Source organism: Aedes albopictus, chromosome 1 (assembly GCF_035046485.1).
Source record: "Aedes albopictus strain Foshan chromosome 1, AalbF5, whole genome shotgun sequence".
In the NCBI taxonomy this organism is placed as follows: domain Eukaryota; kingdom Metazoa; phylum Arthropoda; class Insecta; order Diptera; family Culicidae; genus Aedes; species Aedes albopictus.
The window spans coordinates 60406846-60431409 of record NC_085136.1 but is presented as its reverse complement, the minus strand read 5'-3'; the positions used below and the strand labels follow the sequence as shown (position 1 = coordinate 60431409).

Genomic DNA, 24564 nt, shown 5'->3' with positions numbered 1-24564 from the left:
GTATTGAATCGCAACAATTAATATATTTTAAAGTTTTCCCAAATCATTCTACCCTAGTTTAATAGTTTAAGGGAATCGAATACACTCTAAAATTATTTTCCTTAAAATTACACGGAAAATAAAATTTTCTATGAAAAAAAAAAATAAAAATAAAAATATTTCAACAATAAATGTTTTCATCTAAAAAAAAATCCGTACCCCAAATAGGCTTCCAGGAAAAATATAAAAGTGTGAGGATGTTCAAAAATAAAAATTAGAAAAATCAAAAACTGAAATTCACGAAATCGACAATTAAAAAGAATCGTCTTCCAAAACATGTTCAAATCGATTTTAGATGACGAAAAATGATATTTAGATCAAAATCAAAAATTTGGGCATTAGAGGGTTAAGGTGAAACTGGAAGCATTCCCTCATTTTTTCAGTTTTTGATTTTTCAAAAAATAACGAAGCAATATTTTCAAAAACGGTTTTCGTACATATGTAGAGTATGGATCAAGGTATCTTCAATTTTTTTTTGGTGATGAAAAAGTTTTCCATTTTTTCTAAAACCATTTTTTTGTGAAATTTTGTTCAAAAATGGTTTCTGCAAAAACGAAAAACATTTTCCACTACGGAAAAAAAATCAGAAGATACCTTGATCCATCCTCTACATGTGTACGAAAACCGATTTTGAAAATATTGCTTCGTTATTTAAAAAAAATAAAAAACCAAAAAGTGAGGAAATGCTTCCAGTTTCGCCTTAAGCTTTCAGTTAACTGTCAAAGAATGAAAATTATGGTGCGACGAATATTCAAACACCTAGCCAACTATGATGCAATAAAAATCATTTCATCGCCATATCCTTCGCAAAAATTTAAACCTAATGCCTTCTTTTTCCGTTTTCTATCTTCTCTTCCACAGTCACAGAAAAGGAAATTCGACAATGGTAAGCAGTCACGTTCTTTTTCGTGTCGTACTCGATCCCCATCCATAATGACTCCCAGAAAGCTGTACTCACCCACGAGTTCTCCCCAGCGATGACAGCTGTCATCGCCCTCGGCCGTAGTGCTCACGCGACGCGAGACCGACAGTCACATCTTAGCCGTTTGTCAAAAAACGGCGACAGCTGAACGAACCGACCAACCGACCATCCGAAATTGAACACGGATAATGTCATTTTTCTCCTTTTGCTCTCATTTTTTTATTTCATTTCATTTGTTACTGCTGCTGCTGCCACCTGGGAAACGCCGTCGCCGCCTACTTGGATTTCCATGGAAATTACAACGATAAAAACAACAACCCAAAGGCACAAAGGATTCCTCAAAGACTGTCCCAACGGACTGCTGACAGAGCAGGTAAGCGGATTAATTTCGGCGGAAATTTATGTCCCGTCTTGGATTATGGAAGGAATTCGGCTGTTCGTGCCGGTCTCAGGGGAGCGTCTGGTCTCATCCTTTCGACTGGGAATTTTCAATTTGGATGTAGGATTTGGACGGAACGTGAAAACTTAAAATTCAGTTACATAACAATGTCATTGTGTGCCTATTCCTGTAGAAATTGAGTATCAATTCCTCTCGAAATTCAATATCAGATTCAACTCCCCAAGGAACTGAGTGTCAATCCCTCATGGAATTGAGTGTCCCTTCCTGACAAAATTCAGTGTGTTAACTCTTGATGAAATTTTAAGTCAACTGCTGACGGAATTGAGTGTCAATTCCTAACGAAATTGAGTGTCAATTACTGAAGGGATTAAGTGTCAAATTCTCTTGAAATCGAGTGTCAATTCCTCTTGGAATTGAGTGTCACTCGCTGACAAACTTGGGTGTCAATTCCTGAAGAAATTGAGTGTCAATCACTCATGAAATTGAGGGTCGATTTCTGGGGGATTTGAGAGTCAATTCCTAATGAATTGAGTGTCAATTCTTATTGGAATTGAGCGTCAATCTCTCATGGAATAGAGTGTCAATTCCTCATGGAATTGAGTGTCAATTCCTCATGAAATTGAGCGTCAATTTCTTATGGAATTTCGTCTCAATTTATCATGGAATTGAACCTCATTTTCCGACCAAAATTCAGTATCTCAATTCGTGACGGAGTTAAACATCAATTTTTGACGGAATTTAGTGTCAATCCCTGATGAAATCCAATGTCAATTCCCGAAATTCGACAGAGTCAATCGATGACAGCTTATCTAAAACGTTCCCACATCAAGATACCCGAAATCAATTTTCTTCTGCGTCAGCGACTACTTCAATGTTCCTCTTTCATTCTCCACCCCACCCCCTGAAACCAATTATCTGATCAATTAACCTTGTTTTCATTCCACCTGGGTTACCACCGAAATCTAACCTCAAACTGCTGCTCCTTACTGCCTGCTACCGTCTACCGTCACATTCATCGCCCAAAGGCATCCAAATCGGATCGAAAAGTCATGTTGTGGGTTGTGGTTTTACACCTGAGGAAAGAGCCCGAACTTCTTGCTCCTCCTCCTCCTTCGCGTTCAACTCCGACAAAGTCTGGGCCCAGAACCCATCAGCAGTTTCGGAAACGCAAACTCTCACTTTCCAATCAACACACACAAACACACAGATGGTACTTGGGGCGTTTCGTTTCATCGTCATCGTCGCTCGGTAGAGGTGCTGCAATAGATATTCAATTGAATAGAGGAGTAATTTAAGCAGCTGCTTCGAAAAAGAGAGCCGACGACAACAACCAACAACCAGGTGCTGGCGACGACCAGACGCGTCAGATGCGAACGTCAAACTTTGATCGGAATTTTGAAACTCCGACATGCGGTGTGGTATTGCTGCGTTGGTTGGCCTCTAGTGTCTAGCTAGGATGCCTTTGATGGAAAATTGTTGCCTCCAAGGTTGAGGGAATTCTCTTGTTTTTGTCGGTATATAAGTCAGTGCCAGCGACGGATTCCGTGAATTCCGTGAGGAAACTTCTTTGATTAGTTTTAGGCTAAATTAAGCACGTCAGGATTGATTCACGTTTTCCAGTACAAGCTGGGTGTGAAATGAATTGAGATTCAGCTAAAAAAGAAATTTAGAGTCAGAAATTGATACTCAATTCTGGCAGGAATTGACATCCAATTCCGTCAGGAATTGACTCTCAATTCCGTCAGGAATTGACTCTCAATTCCGTCAGGAATTGATACTCAATTCCGTCAGGAATCGACTCTCAATTCCGTCAGGAATTGCCTCTCAATTCCGTCAGGAATCGACTCTCAATTCCTTCAAAAATTGACACTCAATTCCGTCAGGAATTGATCCTCAATTCCGTCAGGAATTGATCCTCAATTCCGCCAGGAATTGACTCTCAATTGCGACAGGAATTGACTCTCAATTCCGCCAGGAATTGACTCTCAATTCCGCCAGGAAATTACTCTCAATTCCGCCAGGAATTGACTCTCAATTGAGACAGGAATTGACTGTCAATTCCGACAGGAATTGACTGTCAATTCCGACAGGAGTTGATTCTCAATTCCGACAGGAATCGACTCTCCAGTCCGACAGGAATTGACTCTCCAATCCGACAGGAATTGACTCTCAATTCCGTCAGGAATTGACTCTCAATTCCGCTAGGAATAGACTCCCAATTCCGTCAGGAATTGACTCTCAATTCCGACAGGAATTGACTCTCAATTCAGACAGGAATTGACACTCAATTCCGCCAGGAATTGACACTCAATTCCGCCAGGAATTGACACTCAATTCCGCCAGGAATTGACACTCAATTCCGCCAGGAATTGACACTCAATTCCGCCAGGAATTGACACTCAATTCCGCCAGGAATTGACACTCAATTCCGCCAGGAATTGACACTCAATTCCGCCAGGAATTGACACTCAATTCCGCCAGGAATGGACACTCAATTCCGCCAGGAATTGACACTCAATTCCGCCAGGAATTGACACTCAATTCCGCCAGGAATTGACACTCAATTCCGCTAGGAATTGACACTCAATTTCGTTAGGAATTGACACTCAATTCCGTTAGGAATTGACACTCAATTCCGTCAGGAATTGACACTTAATTCCGTCAGGAATTGACACTCAATTCCGTCAGGAATTGACACTCAATTCCGTCAGGAATTGACACTCAATTCCGTCAGGAATTGACACTCAATTCCGTCAGGAATTGACACTCAATTCCGTCAGGAATTGACACTCAATTCCGTCAGGAATTGACACTCAATTCTGTCAGGAATTGACACTCCGTCACTCCGACTTCAGACAGGAATTGACTCTCAATTCCGACAGGAGTTGACTCTCAATTCTGACAGGAATTGACTCTCAATTCCGACAAAAATTGACTCTCAATTCCGACAGGAATTGACACAATTCCGAGAGGAATTGACTCTCAATTCCGACTGGCATTGACACGCAATTCCGTCAGGAATTGACACTCAATTCCATCAAGATTTAACACTCAAATTCCACTAGGAACTGTCACTCAATTACACCAGGAACTGACACTCAATTTCACCAGGAATGGACACTCAATTTCGTCATGAATTGACACTTCATTCCGTTCGGAATTGACACTTAATTCCGTCAGGAATTGACACTCAATTCTATCGGGAATTGACACTCAATGCCAACGGTAATTGACAGTCAATTCCGTCAGGAATATTCACTTAATTCAATCAGAAATTGATACTCAATTCCTTCAGAAATTGACTCTCAATTCCCTCAGGAATCGACTCTCAATTTCGTCAGGAATTAACTCTCATTTACGACAGGAATTGACTATCAATTCCGACAGGATTAGACTCTCAATTCCGACAGGAATTTACTCTCTATTCCGACTCCTAATTCCAACAGGAATTGACACACAATTTCGAGAGGAATTGACTCTCAATTCCGACTAGCATTGACACTCAATTCCGTCAGGAATTGACACGCAATTCCCTCAAGAATCGACACTCAAATTCCACCAGGAATTGTCACTCTATTACACCAGGAACTGACACTCAATTCCGCCAGGAATTGACACTCAATTTCGTTAGGAATTGACACTCAATTCCGTTAGGAATTGACACTCAATTCCGTCAGGAATTGACACTTAATTCCGTCAGGAATTGACACTCAATTCCGTCAGGAATTGACACTCAATTCCGTCAGGAATTGACACTCAATTCCGTCAGGAATTGACACTCAATTCCGTCAGGAATTGACACTCAATTCTGTCAGGAATTGACACTCCGTCACTCCGACTTCAGACAGGAATTGATTCTCAATTCCGACAGGAGTTGACTCTCAATTCTGACAGGAATTGACTCTCAATTCCGACAAAAATTGACTCTCAATTCCGACAGGAATTGACACAATTCCGAGAGGAATTGACTCTCAATTCCGACTGGCATTGACACGCAATTCCGTCAGGAATTGACACTCAATTCCATCAAGATTTAACACTCAAATTCCACTAGGAACTGTCACTCAATTACACCAGGAACTGACACTCAATTTCACCAGGAATGGACACTCAATTTCGTCATGAATTGACACTTCATTCCGTTCGGAATTGACACTTAATTCCGTCAGGAATTGACACTCAATTCTATCGGGAATTGACACTCAATGCCAACGGTAATTGACAGTCAATTCCGTCAGGAATATTCACTTAATTCAATCAGAAATTGATACTCAATTCCTTCAGAAATTGACTCTCAATTCCCTCAGGAATCGACTCTCAATTTCGTCAGGAATTAACTCTCATTTACGACAGGAATTGACTATCAATTCCGACAGGATTAGACTCTCAATTCCGACAGGAATTTACTCTCTATTCCGACTCCTAATTCCAACAGGAATTGACACACAATTTCGAGAGGAATTGACTCTCAATTCCGACTAGCAGTGACACTCAATTCCGTCAGGAATTGACACGCAATTCCCTCAAGAATCGACACTCAAATTCCACCAGGAATTGTCACTCTATTACACCAGGAACTGACACTCAATTCCGCCAGGAATTGACACTCAATTTCGTTAGGAATTGACACTCAATTCCGTTAGGAATTGACACTCAATTCCGTCAGGAATTGACACTTAATTCCGTCAGGAATTGACACTCAATTCCGTCAGGAATTGACACTCAATTCCGTCAGGAATTGACACTCAATTCCGTCAGGAATTGACACTCAATTCTGTCAGGAATTGACACTCCGTCACTCCGACTTCAGACAGGAATTGATTCTCAATTCCGACAGGAGTTGACTCTCAATTCTGACAGGAATTGACTCTCAATTCCGACAAAAATTGACTCTCAATTCCGACAGGAATTGACACAATTCCGAGAGGAATTGACTCTCAATTCCGACTGGCATTGACACGCAATTCCGTCAGGAATTGACACTCAATTCCATCAAGATTTAACACTCAAATTCCACTAGGAACTGTCACTCAATTACACCAGGAACTGACACTCAATTTCACCAGGAATGGACACTCAATTTCGTCATGAATTGACACTTCATTCCGTTCGGAATTGACACTTAATTCCGTCAGGAATTGACACTCAATTCTATCGGGAATTGACACTCAATGCCAACGGTAATTGACAGTCAATTCCGTCAGGAATATTCACTTAATTCAATCAGAAATTGATACTCAATTCCTTCAGAAATTGACTCTCAATTCCCTCAGGAATCGACTCTCAATTTCGTCAGGAATTAACTCTCATTTACGACAGGAATTGACTATCAATTCCGACAGGATTAGACTCTCAATTCCGACAGGAATTTACTCTCTATTCCGACTCCTAATTCCAACAGGAATTGACACACAATTTCGAGAGGAATTGACTCTCAATTCCGACTAGCATTGACACTCAATTCCGTCAGGAATTGACACGCAATTCCCTCAAGAATCGACACTCAAATTCCACCAGGAATTGTCACTCTATTACACCAGGAACTGACACTCAATTCCGCCAGGAATTGACACTCAATTTCGTTAGGAATTGACACTCAATTCCGTTAGGAATTGACACTCAATTCCGTCAGGAATTGACACTTAATTCCGTCAGGAATTGACACTCAATTCCGTCAGGAATTGACACTCAATTCCGTCAGGAATTGACACTCAATTCCGTCAGGAATTGACACTCAATTCCGTCAGGAATTGACACTCAATTCTGTCAGGAATTGACACTCCGTCACTCCGACTTCAGACAGGAATTGATTCTCAATTCCGACAGGAGTTGACTCTCAATTCTGACAGGAATTGACTCTCAATTCCGACAAAAATTGACTCTCAATTCCGACAGGAATTGACACAATTCCGAGAGGAATTGACTCTCAATTCCGACTGGCATTGACACGCAATTCCGTCAGGAATTGACACTCAATTCCATCAAGATTTAACACTCAAATTCCACTAGGAACTGTCACTCAATTACACCAGGAACTGACACTCAATTTCACCAGGAATGGACACTCAATTTCGTCATGAATTGACACTTCATTCCGTTCGGAATTGACACTTAATTCCGTCAGGAATTGACACTCAATTCTATCGGGAATTGACACTCAATGCCAACGGTAATTGACAGTCAATTCCGTCAGGAATATTCACTTAATTCAATCAGAAATTGATACTCAATTCCTTCAGAAATTGACTCTCAATTCCCTCAGGAATCGACTCTCAATTTCGTCAGGAATTAACTCTCATTTACGACAGGAATTGACTATCAATTCCGACAGGATTAGACTCTCAATTCCGACAGGAATTTACTCTCTATTCCGACTCCTAATTCCAACAGGAATTGACACACAATTTCGAGAGGAATTGACTCTCAATTCCGACTAGCAGTGACACTCAATTCCGTCAGGAATTGACACGCAATTCCCTCAAGAATCGACACTCAAATTCCACCAGGAATTGTCACTCTATTACACCAGGAACTGACACTCAATTCCACCAGGAATTGACACTCAATTTCGTCAGAAATTGACACTCTAGTTCGTCAGGAATTGACACTTTATTCCGTCAGAAATTGACACTCCATTCTATCGGGAATTGACACTTAATGTCAACGAGAATTGGCAGTCAATTCCGTCAGAAGTTTACACTCAATTCCGCCAGGAATTGACACTAAAGTGCGTCAGAAAGACACTTTATTCCGTTCAAATAATTTTATTTAAGACTTTTTATCGATTTCAAGTGAACCTTTGAACAATGATGATTTATATAAAAAACGTTTAGAACAGAACGCTATTAAAATAATTTGCCAAATTGGATCATTCCATTCAATTTTGGCTTTTTCTTTAACATACCAGTCAACGAAGAGTTAGCTATCTGATAATGGAAGTAAAACTTAGGTATATCTTTCAGGCCATACGGTCCGCTACCAAGATTAAACATATCAGAAAGTCGGCTCCAGAGATAGATTAAACATAGCTTGAATAATACCTTGCTAACCCCTTCCGGCATAAAGCAGGCGTTGATGAAATTGTTGGCAAAAGCTTTACTTTCGTTGCCACACTTCTCTCAAGACAAAGGACTCCCATCCGAAATCACTTGGACTCAACCTATATGTACAAACGTTGTTGATGGGTGCCCCTAACGGAAAAAGGAATGTCACACCGGACCACCCCGAATCCGGAAGATTTTTCTGTTTATTTGAAACCATTTCGGGGAGCGAAGGGTCCGACACCATCGGCAATGTGTACAGATTTATGTGTTACGCAAGCCGCCACTGTCGCACCCCCCGCCACGAAGTCGTTTGTCACGCAAGCAACCAACAACGGTGGCAGTGGTGGCAGTCAGTCAGTCAGTGGGCGGGCAGGAAGTCCGACTGAAAATGGTTCTCGAAAGGCGATTGGCTTGTTTGGCCGTATTCAGTGTGGTGCGGTGGATTAAGTGCGGAGTTGGCAATTTGGGATCTGGATCTGGAGTGGGCGGGGTACTTTGTGTCCGACAGACCATTTACGCCGTGCTATATTTATTGCCGCCCCCGGAATGATGGATGCCGACAAGGGGTTTATTGTTTCTGCGTGCTTTCGGGATTCGATTGGAATGAGGAATCGATTTGGTCAATATTACCAAAAAATATGCGCTGTCGTGAATATCACTAAATGATAATGTTCATGTAGTTTTTGTTCCAGAACATTTTCCACTTCTACTGCTTTAGAGCTTAAGGTCACATTTATGCGTTTGAAAAACAGTAATAATGTTTCCTCGTTCTGTCTAGGTTATAACTTTTTCACAATCATCGTATCACTTTGCACATATACTGACGTTCTACGCATAATTGGCCTATGTAGATTGGGATTCTTATACAACATGGGACAATGGGGCGTAGAACGTAGTATAGTTACCTTCCAATCAAAAATGTGTTATGACTGCACGCCATAGTGCCACCTAGCAGCAAAGATTTAAAACTTGTCTTTTCTGCATACATCTGATCGTTTATTTCCATATAAACTTCAAGCTCGTTGATCATCCCCTTGCGATTTGATGAAATTGAACCAAAAGTTCACTACAGTGAAGACCCAATTTTGGTATCATTTTGGGCTGACAAAATCGGAACATTTTTAAAACCATTTTTTTGTATGTTTATGTGCGTCATACAGCAGCCGTTCGCTCGTTGCAAACCCACTCGTTGCAATGCTTTTTAGTTGCAAGTTCGCTAAATTCTTGTACCGTATTACCCCGCTAATACGACACCGACTGTTGTCGAATAACCGGTGTAAACTTTTAATTCGACAAACTGGTCATCCTACACCATCATGCTCTTTGAAATTTGGCAACTCTATTTTTGTTTTTCTTTGGATTTCCGGATTTGTTATGAAACATAATTTCAACAGAGATTGCGGAGGTGCGAATGAAAAGCTCGTTCGATCTACGATTCTTGCCATCCTCAGTTCATTCCGGTTGGTCTCCAAGCGGTTTGGGTGTCGAATAGCACTCAGAACTTCCGGAATCAGCGGCTGCGAGTGCGAGTATAAGCGCAATATCAAACTGTTTTGCATTTACAGTGTACATCGCTGTGACATTTGAACATTTTTTAATTCGGCATATCAAGCATAACTTTTCAATCCGACGTAACTCGAGAATGTAAACAAATCCGGGTTAACTGCTGCATGCATGATTCATAAAGCAAATTGAAGAATCCATATCACTGTTTGATGATTTATTGCTTAATTTGTTTAACTAAGCATATTATTCGAAACGACGTATCTAACTATTTTGATGTTTACAACTTTACTGATAGATACACCGTTTTGATATATGAGAAAACCAAACGACGTATCTAGCCAAAATCAAAAGTAACAGATACACCAAACTGGCACCATACAAAAGCGACGTATCTGGCATGACGTATCTCTGACCAACCCGGTGTATGTGTATTTTTGTCAAAATTCATTGTAAAAATGATATGGAATGAGTAGGTTTTGTTTCTTACCTAGTGCGTGCTATATCCCTGGTGATGTTAAGCACGAAAAAACTTATGAAAAGTCTTTTTATAAAAAACTATTTTAGTGAAATGGTCGTCAACATTGACCATGAATTTACTCAGATCAGTGAAAAAGTTAGATACGTCGATTTGAAAAATTATGCTTGATATGTCGAATAAGCGGGGTACGAATTAAAAAGTGTCGTATTAAAACGTGTCGAACCAGCGGGGTAAGACGGTAGATGGGGCCTGCATATGACCTCTTCCACTTCTCCGGTAGCTATTCAGTCTCCCAAATCGGGACTATTGACCGGTGCAGACAGACGTCGTAGTTCTGATTCCACCTTTCAACCACCTTACGTCAGTTCGTTACGGTGCTCCCATCCTTTTCCCTGCATTTTTCGGCTTGTGGTACGAAGCATTTGCGGGATGCGTTCAGCTTCTGGTAGAACTTTCGTGTTTCTTGTGAACGGGACAGCAGTTCCAATTCTTTGCACTCCTCTTCTTCCAGGCGACGCTTTTTCTCTCGGTAGACGCGGAGCTGCTGTTCCACCTTTTGTTTGTAACATTCTTCGTACTGCCGGGTTCCTTACTGCTGCATCGCGATGCCCGCGATGCGTTCTTCTCCTCCATAATCATTCTGCACTCCTCGTTGAAACATTTGTTCCGTCGACTTCTTTCCACGTATCCGATGGTACTCTCAGCTGCGTCGTTGATGGCCACATCGAGATCACCCTCGGATGGTAACGCTGCTTCGAGGCTCTGCGCGTATGCTGAGACGCCGTACGGTTACTTCAGTCGCTCTAGATTGTACCGTTGCGATCGCCAGTACCGTACATTGTTGATAACAACGGATGGGCGCAGTTTGATCATCATAAGGAAATGGTCGGAATCGATGTTGGTGCCACGAGTAAACCTGAAGTCGATAATGTCGAAGAAATGCCGTCCATCAATCATCGATATATCTCGTCTGGTGTGGTGATCTCTAGGTGAGCTAAATCGGATGTAAGGCAGCCGAAAAATCATGGTAGGTGTAAAGTACCACCCACCGTGTATAAAGAATCCTGACTTCAATAGTAATTTAAGCTAAAATTTGCTTAACAATGGTTTGTTTAGCTTTTCCACAGCAAAAATGTTGATTGGATTCTGAAGTTATTCTTGGAAGTTGCAGGATACTCTAAAGGAGGTTCCCAAAATGTCTCAGTGGAGTTTACAAGCGTATCAAGACGTTTCAGGGGAGTTTTAGGGGACTTTCAATGGCATTTCAGAGAAAGTTCCAGTGGGCTTACAAGGCGTTTAAAGTGGATTCAGGGGATTTCGTAATGTGCCCGAGCCCTTCTGGAATATCCCTGGAACAGCTCGAGAAGCCCCAAGATTCCGGAAACCAACGTCACAACTACTCACTGAAGCTCCCTGGATTATCCCTGAAACTCCTCGACATCTCATGAAATGCTTTTGAAACTCCCTTGAAACCCCCTGGCAACTCCTGAAACCCATGAAAAAGCATTGAAACATCCCAAGTAACAATTCCATCGCTGATTGGTTTTGTTTGATTTTTATTAATGTTTTATTACAGCAATAATTAAAACTCACAGTTTTATGACTGCTTTTTTGAAAACCATTAATAAAATGTTTTATAGTATACTTGAAGATATCCATAAAGACAGATTTTAAGAGTAAACAAAACTTTCCTATATGTAAACCTTCTGGCAATCATTATTACCGCAATAAAACTGTTAAAACTCTCAACAGATGGCGATCCGTTCAATTAGTAACGACATCTGTTGGTGGAAAAGCAGAAACTACGACACTGCTAGGTTTATTGCGGTCATCATAAAAGTAATCTTGCTTTCGTTTTATTTTCGCTGATTATGGTCGTCGCCATACTGAAGAATTAGCTTACGTGAATAGAAAATAGTTAATTTTGCTTAAATTAGCAATGAATTGGAAGTTTGCTACCATTTTCATAACATGATCATATAAATAAACTCTCTCTGCTGAGTTTTCTTGTGATTCGGGATAGTTTTACTTAATTCACAAATTGATTTATTTCATTCCAAGATGATAATATTCACTATTTTCGAAGCGCATTAATTTTATGATTCTGCAACCCCAATATTCACGGTAAATTCGAATGCGCATAAGCCTACCAGCACAATAGCTACTAAAATACTACTTTGAAATAATCGCGTTCTACTTACAAATGATGTATCCTCCTGAACTTCACGTGCCATCGAAGAAGCTTCTCTGCATCTTGAGCAACAACAATCGAGAATGGGAAATATTTCAACTAGGTTTTAAAACGAGTTTATTGCTACTCTTAATGCGGTTTGCAAAACCTCTCCGAGAGTGGTCCACTTAGCCGGAAGATGCTCTTAAAGAGGTTATCAAGAGGTTTTGATGTATGATTCAGTTTTATTGCAAGTTTTATAAAATTGGTCATGAAGATCTCTTGTAGAGCCGAACAAAACTTTAAATGTTACTTGGGATCTTGGTAACGCCCTTGAAATTCACTTAAACCCCCATAGAACTCTGTAGAGCTAAACCCTCTAATACATACCTCCTAAAACCTCCCGAAACTGCCTGAAACACCCTGGAACGCCACAAAAAGTACCTGAAACCCCCAAAAGTTCTCGTAAAAATCTCCAAGGTCCCTGTAACGCCTCTTCATCTTCCTTCTTCTTCTTCTTCTTCTTGGCGGAATGTCCCCGGACTCTGCCTGCTTCTCAGCTATTCAATGTTCTCAGCTCAGTATTCTATGAGAACTTATTTTCTAAGAGCTTCCTCTACCAATGTCCATTTTGTATGTGTATGTATATCGTGTGGCAGGAACGAAGATACTCTATGCCCAAGGAAGGCAAGAAAATTTTCTTTACGAAAGGTTTATGGATCGACCGGGAATCGAACCCGTCTTCTTCAACGGGTGACGGCCCTTGAACCCCCTGGAAGCCCCTAAAACGCCGCTGGAATTCTTCTGTAAAAAAAAACATAAAAATCGATCAAAAAATCAACTCATTTTGGCCTTCATCGCTACTCTTTAGCTTTCATCCGAATACTCAGTGTTCTCTAACCCCAATGCCCCTTCCTTGGCGCGTATGGCCACAAAAGTTCAGCTTATTGGACGCGGTGGCTTAATTTCCCCAACAGCGGGGAGAAAATAAAAAACAACAAAAAAGTAAAAAAAAATCAATTTCGTAAATTTCTTGGACCAATAGGTTCCTAAATTATGACAAAATCCAGTTTTCATTGAATAAAACGATGAAGCATGGTATTCTGACCGCAGCAGTACTTTTCCCTAACTTGAAAAACGAAAGATCACAAAAAAAAACTCGAAATAAGTAAAAGGGTAATCAATTCCCATTTCCAGAGAAGTTTCAAGGGGATTTTCTGAGAAGGATTTAAGAGGATTTCTGTTTTATAACGTATTAGGGAGTTAAGGGTGGGGGTGAAGTATTTGGAATTTCTTAAAGCAACGGGAACCCCTCTGAATCTCCTAGAAACGTCCCCGACACCCCGGAAGTCCTTGGAATGCATTTGGAAACCTTGGAAGACCTCCAAAACCCCCCGAAATTTCTTGGAGTATTTCTGAAACCCCTTGAACGTCCTTGAAGCCCTTTTAAATATCCCTGAAACTTTCCGGAACACGGCTAAAAGAGTTCCCCTGAATCCCCCTGAGATACCTACATAGAACACACCTTGAACACCTCTTAACCCTTCAGAAGCCTTCTGGAACCTTGTACCGACTTTTCGAACCCTCTAAGCAGAATACCCTCTTGTCATGAAAATCAGATGAAGTTTTTGACACTCTAACTACCAAAATGATCATCAGAAGTATTTCCTTCTTTTAATCATACACTCAGCGGAAAAAAACTATCGAAAATCATCAAAATGTCTTATGATTTTTTTGCTATTACTAAAAATTATGGATGCCATAAGAATACCTTATGAAAATTGATCGTGCTTGCTATTTCATAAGATAGACTTATGAAAAGAACAACAAGTCTTAAAATTATGTATACTGGAATCGATCAATGAACGCTAGGATCACAGGGCTCGAGTATAATCCACACGTCTACCGACGCTTGAGAATACCATGTTGCTAAACATATATAAAAGCCAAGCCGTGAGAAGATTCTGCGTCATAGTGCGACCTTATGAAATTCATCCTAATCATTATGAATTATTTAAAAGCCGTTTCAAAAGTAAAACTTTATGAATATCTTAAGTTTATTTGGCTGAGTGTAGGCTGTTTTTTTTTAGTTTTGACACTCAGGGAATAGTTGGTGTTGGAGCTGCCAATGTTTTATCAAACATTTTCCCTTCTTTGAATCATATGCTGTTCTTTCGTTTATACTGATGCGGAGAATAGTAGAATGATCATTTATTTTACGGCCAAACGGCATTCGGCCGAATGACCCTTTCGACCAAATCTCGTTCGGTCAAATAACCCGGAAAAGCTTGCCATTATTAAGTTTTCAGCTGAAAGCTCAGTTTTCTGACTAATGCAAGGTATGCACTTTAAACGGAATGGTCAAGAAATTTAACACAGCAAGCCCCATTTGATTTGACGTTTCGTTTCAGCACCTTACTAGGATCCGGTATAAAGCGACGCTTTCTCATTTCTTGAGCGATTCCTTGCCTGAATTTTCCAAGCATCGAGATAGGCCAAGAAATTTCTGGTGATCTGCGGACTACCCATATATGGACAGGCTCAAATATCTCGACGACTTTTTATCTGGTACAGATACTGGCCATCGTTTCAAAGCCCACTTTGATGGGTTCTGTTGCCATACCATGCTTCCGAGCTACTTTGTGGTACAAAATCGTATGTATTGTCTAAAACTAAGTCTAAACATCACAGAACAACACATAAATCTGCTAAATGAAACGTGAAGCTTAGACATGAGAAGCTTTAATAAATTATTGTTGCAGTTCAGCTTTTCTCTATCCTGGGGATAATATTCATAAACGGTCATCGTCATCTGAGGCCACTTCCCATTTGTTGCCTTCCATATATTTTATATCCTGCCTGCCTGAGCACTACCACCATTACTGGAGCAGTGTAGGACTGGTACGAACGGATGTGTGTCCCTTATTTATCGCTCGGTAATTTACGCAATACGATCGCATTCGTTCGTCTTGATTGTTCCATTATTTAATCAACATTATACTGGGTCATTCGTTTCAGCCGCCATTGTCGTAAGCATACAAAATTGGACCCTCTCGATGCCAATCGACTCTCTTTTGTGTATTCGCAGGGGAATGTTGATTGGATCGAATGCAATCAATCATTACACGCACTTCAGTGGGTACTCCAGCTGTCAGTCGCTTCAACGGCGAAATAACAATGGCAACGCCTGTCAAAGTGACGTTCCCATGGTAACGTGGAAACGCGGGTGTCAAATTATCAAAAACAATCAAATCTGATTCAGAGTCAACAACGAAACAATGAAACTTCATGCAAACAATCTGGAAACAGATTTTACGCAAAACTTTCCCTCCGAATGTAAATAAAGATTATCTAACTATTGTTCGGAACAATCCGCAACCGCAATCGGCATAAGCTTCCTTATCAGCGCTGGATTTTCCCCTTTCTGACAAACTTCCAGCCCCCGGTTCAATTAATTTTCCCACCGACGGCGACGGCGACGCCGAAGAGGGGGGGGGGGGCAAAACTTTCGCCGGCAACAGTCGTCGTCAGCCCTTGTGTGAGATTCGCCCCACCCGCCGCCACTAGCCGGTTTTATTGATACAATTTATCATTTTGACCTTCTTGTTCTTGCTAGTGGGTGGCCCCTTTGGCCCCTTCAAACGAAAGCAATGATTTATATTTGCCACCCCCTCGCGTCCTGATCTATGCTTTCACAAACTTTTGAAAACCGCCAATTTAGTTGCCCTTCCCCTCTTGGGAGCTTTAGGGGGTACACTGAAAGAAATTGAGCAGTTCGATTCATGTGATTAACGATAGGTTTGTTCAAGTGGTGAAACAATCCATAAAAAATAACTTCACGAATTTCATTCAGAATCAAGCCACATTCACATGATTCGACTGTGTCATTTTTCCTGAGTGTACCACGATGAGCTCTGTCAGTCCTGACCCGTCAACACGATGCTGTGCGAAATTACTCCAGAAAAGTTCAATCGGAAAAGTTTAAGCATAATTTTGTTCACTCCCTCCACCCTTGCTCTCCATTCTCCGTTGAGTCCGGTACCCGCGTCATGCTCTCAAGAAAATGAACGCGAACCAGCTTGCTTTGTTTCGACCCGCGCGCCATTCTTCTAGTACTGCGCCCGAACCAAGACAAAGCAAACAAACCCCGCCGCCATCGTCGTAACCGATAATGACAGTTTTCTCTTTTCACACAGCAGTTTTCTTCATTGGAGAAAATGTGTGATTCTCCGTTGTGGTCTGTCGGACCATTCCTGAGACGGCTAATTAGGTTGGGATCCGAAGAAAGCGCTGTGTCACGATCGAGTAAACTGGCAACCCGGCCGTGGCATTTTTCCAAGAACACGCGACCAACCCTTGTTGATTAGTGGATTCAACCGTGTAAGCAAGCAGCCAACCTACCAACAACGAGGGGGTGATAATTTCATTTTCTTCTGACAGCGTCGACTAATTAAAATTACCCCATGGGTCTGTCGTACCCCTCGATTCAACGTCCCTCGTCGCAACACAACAAAGTAACCTTAAGAATGGATGCTAGCAGTCGAAAGCGATAAATATTCAAAACATTACGTCAAGAAGCCCGAGACCGGACACGTCGCTACAACAGACCGACCGACCATTTTCCAACCCGCCTGCTAAGATGAATTAACACAAAAGTTAACTTGTTTTCTCTTGGTCTTGTTCTTATTTATTTCCATCTCTCTCGACAGGGTTTCATCAAAATCTACAAGCAGTTCTTCCCGCAAGGTGATCCCAGTAAATTTGCCTCGCTGGTGTTTCGGGTGTTCGACGAGAATAATGTAAGTATTCTTTGTTTTTGTGTACTTATTTATTGATAGTAGTATTATTAAGGTTGTAACAGCAGATACGAAGTATTTTCAAACATAAAAAAAAACTTGGCATGAAAGTATTGCGAAACAGTGTTAAACTATGTTTTGTTTATGATCATTAAACGATGCTATCAATACAAGCTATTTTATAGAATCATACCAGTTATCCATGAAGTATTCATTCGGATCTACAGAAAATTGTCCAACAGAGACTTAGATCTAGACGCAACTCATCTTTCTGGTTTTTCGCCATGAACAACTTGTTCAGACGGCCATGAAGTCCGTTTTCCGGCTCTATCTTCATGGTCAGTCATTTGGTCATTTAGATGATGATCACGCAACACATTTCTCGGATCCAGCATCAACTTAAAACCAGCGTATTCTGATGGTCGTCCAACTCATCCTTCGATTCCGTCGCCGGGAAAACTAACTCTGTCAGACGGTCGTCCAACTCGTCTTCCAGTGCCATCATGAGATCGGTCATCCAGCTCATCTTTTGATCTCATCACCAGGAAAATCAAATAATTCTAAGGTCGTCCAACACATCCTTCGGTTTGATGCCTTCTGACATTGATTCGGGCTCTTGGAATTCCTTCGGAATGTCCCATGAAAATTTTTCAAGAGATTCTTTCAGGAGTACTTTTAAATATTTCTCTTTTCTAATTCACGAATTCCTTTGAGGATTCATGCAGTATAGTAGTTCTTTCATGGATTGCTCCAGAAGTTCCTTCGACAATCGCTCCAGGAGGTCGTTCAGGGATCTCTCTAATAGCTCATTCAGGATTCAGGATTCAAGGATGCCTCCACGTATTCATTAGGTATTCGTTCAGAAATTTCCTAAGCTAGGAATGCGCGCAGGTATCCGCCCAGAAGTCCCTTCAGGCATTCTTGCAGGAGGATTCATAGATGCCTCCTGGAGATCCATCAAGAACTCCGTAAGAAGTTCCTTAAGGAATTCCTGCATGAGATCTTTAGAAATAAATCTAGGATTCCTGCAGGGATTGTTTCTGAAGTTCCTTTAGAAATTCCTATAGGAGTTCCTACAGAAATTAGTGCAAGAGTTCTTTCAAAGTTTCCACCAGAAATTTCAGAGATTCTTGCAGATGTTTGATCAAAGATTCCTCCTGAAAGTTCTTTCAGAGAACATGCAGGAGGATTCAAGGATACCTCCAAGAGAATGCAGGGATTCTCCCAGAAGTTTTTTCAGGAATTCCTATATAAGTGTTCTTTCTGAGATTCCTTAAAGTATTTTTCAGAGATTTCTCCAGAAGCTCATTCAGGAATTCTTAGAGGAGCTCCTTCAGAGAATCTTATAGGAGTTCCTTCAATAATTTCCTTAAGATTGAAATCAGGCAAATCTCAATGGTATTCTTGAGGGATCTTTCATGGAGTTTCTACAAGAATTCTGCCAGGGTTTCCTTCTGGTGTCCCACCAGGAATTCTTTCGGGGATACCTCCTGCAAATCTTTCCCCCTACCCTAAAAGATTCCCTTTAGGAGATTTCGCTTAAAATCCTTCGAGGATTCCGCCTAGAAATCTTTCGTAGATTCGAACTGGAATTCCTTCGGGAATTCCCCCCTGGAATTCCTGCAGAGATTTCTCCTGTAATTTTTTAGGGGATTCCTCCTGGACTTCCTTCGTGGATACCTGCTGAAATTCTTTCGGGGATTTCTCCTGATATTCTGTTGTTGAATTCTCCTGGAATTTTTTTGATGACTCCTTTTAGAATTCCTTTGGGGATTCCTCCTGGATTTCCTTCAGGGATTCCTCGTGGAATTCCTCCAGGAGTCCCATTTCGAAATCCTTCGGAGTTTCCTACTGGAATTCCATCGGTGATTTTTCCTAGATTTTTTTCGGGGATTCCTCCTGGAATTCATTCGGCGACTCCTCTTGGAGTTCCTTCGGGGTTTGCTCTTGAAAATCCTTCGAGTATTCCGTTTGGAAATCCTTCGGAGATTCCTCACAGAATTCTTACAGGCCCCTGGAACTCCTGTAATTTCTTCGGGTATTTCTACTGGAATTCCTTCAGGAATCCTTCCTGAAATTCCGTCGGGTATTCCTTCTTGACTTCCTTCAGGGATTCCTCCTGAATTCCTTCTGATATTCGTCCTGGAATTCGTTTTAAGATTCCTCCTTGAATTCTTTCGGGGATTGCTTTAGGAATTCCTTCGGGAACTCCTCCTAGAGTTCTTTCGGAGATTTCCCCTGGAATTCCTTCGGGGATTCCTCCTAGACTTAATTCGAGGATTCCTCCTGAAATTTCTTTGGGGATTCCTTCTAATATTCCGTCGGGGATTCCTTCTGGGAATTCTATGTGAATTCATCCCCAAGCAGCACACAAGTCACAAAGGAGTGTCGACAGCGCAGGTTTTTGGTTGTACAGGAGCTACATTCATGTAATTCTAACTCAAAGGCAGAATAACTTGAAAATGGCTCGTGTCCAACCAAAAACCTGCGCTGTCGGCACTCCTTTGTGACATGTTTGCTGCTTGGGCTCCCAGAATTTTTCGGAGATTCCTCTTGGAGTTACTTTGGTGATTCCCTTTCGAATTTCTTCGGATATTCCTCCTGACATTCCTCCGTTGATGCCTCTAAGAATTCCCCCAGGAATTGCTCCTGGAACTTCTTCAGAGATTCCTTATGGATATTTATTTTTGATTCCTCCTAGAAATCCTTTGGGGATTCTTTCTCAAAATCCCTTGAAAATTCTCACTGTAATTCTTTTCGGGATTCCTGCTGGAATTTCTTTGTGGATTACTACTAGAATTCCTTTCGGATTCGTGCTGAAATTCTTTCGGAATTTTCTCTTGGACTACGGGGATACCTCCTAGAGTTATTTCAGGGGTTCCTCATGGAGTTCCTACGAGGATTCGTCCTGGCATTCCTTCGAGGATTCCTCCAAAAATGCGTTCGGGGACTCCTCTCAAAAATTCTCCAGGGATTTCTCCTGAAATTCCTTGAAATTCTTGCGAGGATTTCTCCTGGAAATCCTTTGAGGATTCCTCCCGAATATTTTCCGATGGTTCCTCCTAGAAATCTTTTGGGGGTTCCTTCTTAAATTCCTTTGAAATATTTTTCTGGACATTTTTTGGGGTTCCTCCTGGGCTTTCTTCAGGGATTCCTTTTGAAATTCTTTCGGTGATTCCTCTTGATATTCCGTCTTGGATTCCTCCTGAAATTCCTTCGGAATTTCCTATTAGAATTCCTCCGGTGATTCCTCTTTGAATTCCTTCGGAGATTCCTCCTAAAATTCCTTCAAAAATTCCTCATGGATTTCTCCTAGAATTCCTTTGTAAATTCCTTTTGGAATTCGTTCGAGGAATCCTCTTGGAATTTCTCCAGTGATTCCTCCTACAGTTCCTTCGGAAAGATTCTACTTGGAATTACTTTGGGGTTTCCTCTTCAAAAACCTTCGAGGATTCCGCTTGGAATTCCTTCTGAGATGCCTCTCAAAGTTCCTTCGATGGTCCCCCCCCTGGAATTCCAGCAGAGATAACTGTTGTTTCTACGGGGGTTTCTCCTGAGGTTCCTTTGGGAATTCCTCCTGGAAATTCCTTTTGAAATTCCTCCCAGAATTAAACGGCTACGCAGTCTTCAATACGGAAAACGAGGTTTATTGTTTGCCCGAGGGGTAAGATGACACAAAACCCCAGAGTCGAGACGTCGGGCAAACAATAAACCTCGTTTTCAGTATTAGAGACTGCGTAGCCGTTTAATTCCTGCAGTAATCTTCTCAGTCGATCCGCCAAGAAATTCCTCCCAGACTTCCTTCGGAGATTCCACCTCGAAACGTTCAGAGAATTCACCTAGAATTCTTTCGGGGATTCCTCCTAGAGTTCCTTCGAGGATTTGTCCTAGAATTCCTAAGAGGATTCCTTCTGGCATTCCTTCGGGGTTTTTTCCTAGACTTCCCAAGTAACAATTCCATCGCTGATTGGTTTTGTTTGATTTTTATCAATGTTTTATTACAGCAATGATTAAAACTCACAGTTTTATTACTGCTTTTTTGAAAACCATTAATAAAATGTTTTACAAGGTTGCGACCATTCATTTGCAAAGATTTACATTCATTTGCTATTATCTCAATTCAGAAGCATGCTATCGAAAAACAATGTATGGATGAATTTAACCTTGTAATTTTATCTGAGAGTTAGCCGAACAACATTGGGGTCGCAAACGTATACCAAAGCCGTGAGCAAGCTGTGAAGGCAACTCTCCACGCGGTGAATGTAAATTACATTCACGCTGTGGAAAATTGCCTTCACAGCTCGCTCACGACTTTGGTATGCGTGTGCGACCCCAATGTTATTCGGCAAACTTTCAGATAAAATTACAAGGTTAAATTCATCCATACATTGTTTTTCGATAGCATGCTTCTGAACTGAGATAATAGCAAATGAATGTAAATCTTTGCAAATGAATGGTCGCAACCTTGATGTTTTATAGTATACTTGAAGATATCCATGAAGACAGATTTTAAGAGTAAAAAAAACTTTCCTATATGTAAACCTTTTGGCAATCATTATTACCGCAATAAAACTGTTAAAACTCTCAACAGATGGCGATCCGTTCGATTAGTAACGACATCTGTTGGTGGAAAAGCAGAAACTACGACACTGCTAGGTTTATTGCGGTCATCATAAAAGTAAACTTGCTTTCGTTTTATTTTCGCTGATTATGGTCGTCGCCATATTGAAGAATTAGCTTACGTGAATGGAAAATAGTTAATTTTGCTTAAATTAGCAATGAATTGGAAGTTTGCAACCATTTTCATAACATGATCATATAAATAAACTCTCTCTGCTGAGTTTTCTTGTGATTCGGGATAGTTTTACTAAATTCACAAATTGATTTATTTCATTCCAAGATGATAATATTCACTATTTTCGAAGCGCAATAATTTTATGATTCTGCAACCCCAATATTCACGGTAAATTCGAATGCGCATAAGCCTACCAGCACAATAACTACTAAAATACTACTTTGAAATAATCGCGTTCTACTTACGAATGATGTATCCTGAACTTTACGTGCCATCGAAGAAGCTTCTCTGCATCTTGAGCTGTCATAGTTTTAGTTGAAAAAAAAAACAACAACAATCGAGAATGGGAAATATTTCAACTAGGTTTTAAAACGAGTTTATTGCTACTCTTAATGCGGTTTGCAAAACCTCTCCGAGAGTGGTCCACTTAGCCGGAAGATGCTCTTAAAGAGGTTATCAAGAGGTTTTGATGTATGATTCAGTTTTATTGCAAGTTTTATAAAATTGGTCATGAAGATCTCTTGTAGAGCCGAACAAAACTTTAAATGTTACTTGGGAGGGCGAGTGAGAATATCCAAATATAAGATTATTTTGTAATAAATTCAGGAAAAAAAATGAATAATAAATTGAATTTTAGCATTGATTTTGGTCAGACTTCTGTGATACAGACAGGCGGTATGGAAGATATCGAGCGAAGGCTGGAAATAAAGAAATAGTAGGGTGCGGGCACCGGTTTTAGCCAGTCTAAAGGAAATCATTTTTATAAAAATAACAAATAATCCTATGATAATTACAAATGTGCCAAATGAAAGGTTTCGATATATACTTTATAAGAAAAATACGGGAATCAATCTAATACTTGATTTTTGTATTAAAAGTGGCACTGGTCAAAATAGAAGCATTGCCGCAGTTTTGGCCATAATCTCAACTTTGGTTTCTATTTTGGCCAATCACGTGTATTTCTTATGGAAGTGGCCAAGTTAGAAGCACCCTGGCCAAAATAGACATTTATAAGGAAAATATTTTTTTTTCTTCCAGTTTTTAATCAAATTGTATGGTTTTCACAGCTGTAATCATCATATTATATTAGAATCTACCAGTAAAAAATAAATTTATGTTGACTTAGCCTGTTGAAAATCGCACTATGGTCAAAACTCCGGGCTGGCCAAAACTGAAGCTTCTACCCTACATGTATTTTTTTTAGTAAATTTTGATGAAAAATGCTCAAAAAATAGACGTTTTGTGTAAACCTCTAAACGATTTTAAACAAAATAAAAAATTTCTACAAAAATGCTTCAAATATGCATATCTTTTATTAAGCACCTTCACTTTTCGAACATCGATTTTTTTTGGGACAGCCTACTCGACAAGCGAAGTAAGCTATGGCAGACACTATGGGACGAGAAAGAGGAATATATCGAAAAAGAGGAATGTATCGAAAAAGAATACGTCCACGGCCTGGCTGAAATTGAAAGGGAATTCAGAAAAAAGCACTAGAAAAATACATACAGCTGCAATTCCGCGCAAAAAAGAAGCATTTAAAGTGCTGTATTGTGACAAAAAAGATGCAAAATTATTGGGCCTTAGTCGCAATCGATCATAAAAAAAACTATCAAATCTGACTATACATGTCAATGGTTGCTCCTCCGTGATTGATCTAAGCTGGTACCAATTGCACTGAGATCCAAATGAATAAGGGCTGGGACACTCCACTTATTCTCAAAGTGCAATTTAAGCAGCTCATACATTTTAGATCAATAACGGCGCCGGCCACGTCCCTACAGTCAGTTGGGAAGGGAAAGGAATGTTAGAGTGTGCTGGTTGTTGCTACTAAAGACCGAGATCACCTCTGCATCCCCACAACCAGCACGGACTGGGGTATTTGTTAGACGGAAAGGATGGGAGATCTGGGAGTCTCCGTTGGGTCGGTGATGCGATCCATGGATAAGGGGTTATTTATAGTGTTCGTAAGGTGATAGATTGTGTGGTGAATTAGGTGAATAAGGCCAAGCGACACAGCACGCTTTGGTTGCATAACTTGTAGGCGTTATATACACTGTGCTGTGAGTGGAAGTTTGAAGGGAGGGAAACGACTTTTTTTTTTCAATTCGTTTCTGGTCCTAGCGATGGCTATGAACTCTAGCTACGCCTAGTGGTAGAATTTCCAATCATACGACTCATCATCGAAAAGTTCTTGAGCATCTGGATAACTTTGCTGGAACACCAACTCTCTAACACTTGACCCTATAAACTACTTTGCCAAATACACCAAATTTCTATGTGGTCAGGATCTTGATATAAATGTGATCATATTCTTAACTTTCATGCTCACTGGCGTCACCTATGTGTGAAGTTCCTAATCAAGCGGACCAGCATCTGTCAGTCCTTGAGCAACTCAACAACTTTGCCGAAGAT

At 40.7% G+C, this 24564-nt stretch overlaps 1 protein-coding gene across 1 annotated transcript in view; it reads left to right on the top strand.

The window, feature by feature from the left end:
* LOC109427548 (frequenin-2) overlaps positions 1-24564 on the top strand; it is a 469415-nt gene that overhangs the window by 375973 nt on the left and 68878 nt on the right. The window contains exons 3-5 of the mRNA XM_062844635.1: positions 901-925; positions 1286-1334; positions 17268-17357. Of these exons, the coding sequence (XP_062700619.1) occupies positions 901-925; positions 1286-1334; positions 17268-17357 (164 nt within the window). The remainder of the gene's footprint in view (positions 1-900; positions 926-1285; positions 1335-17267; positions 17358-24564) is intronic.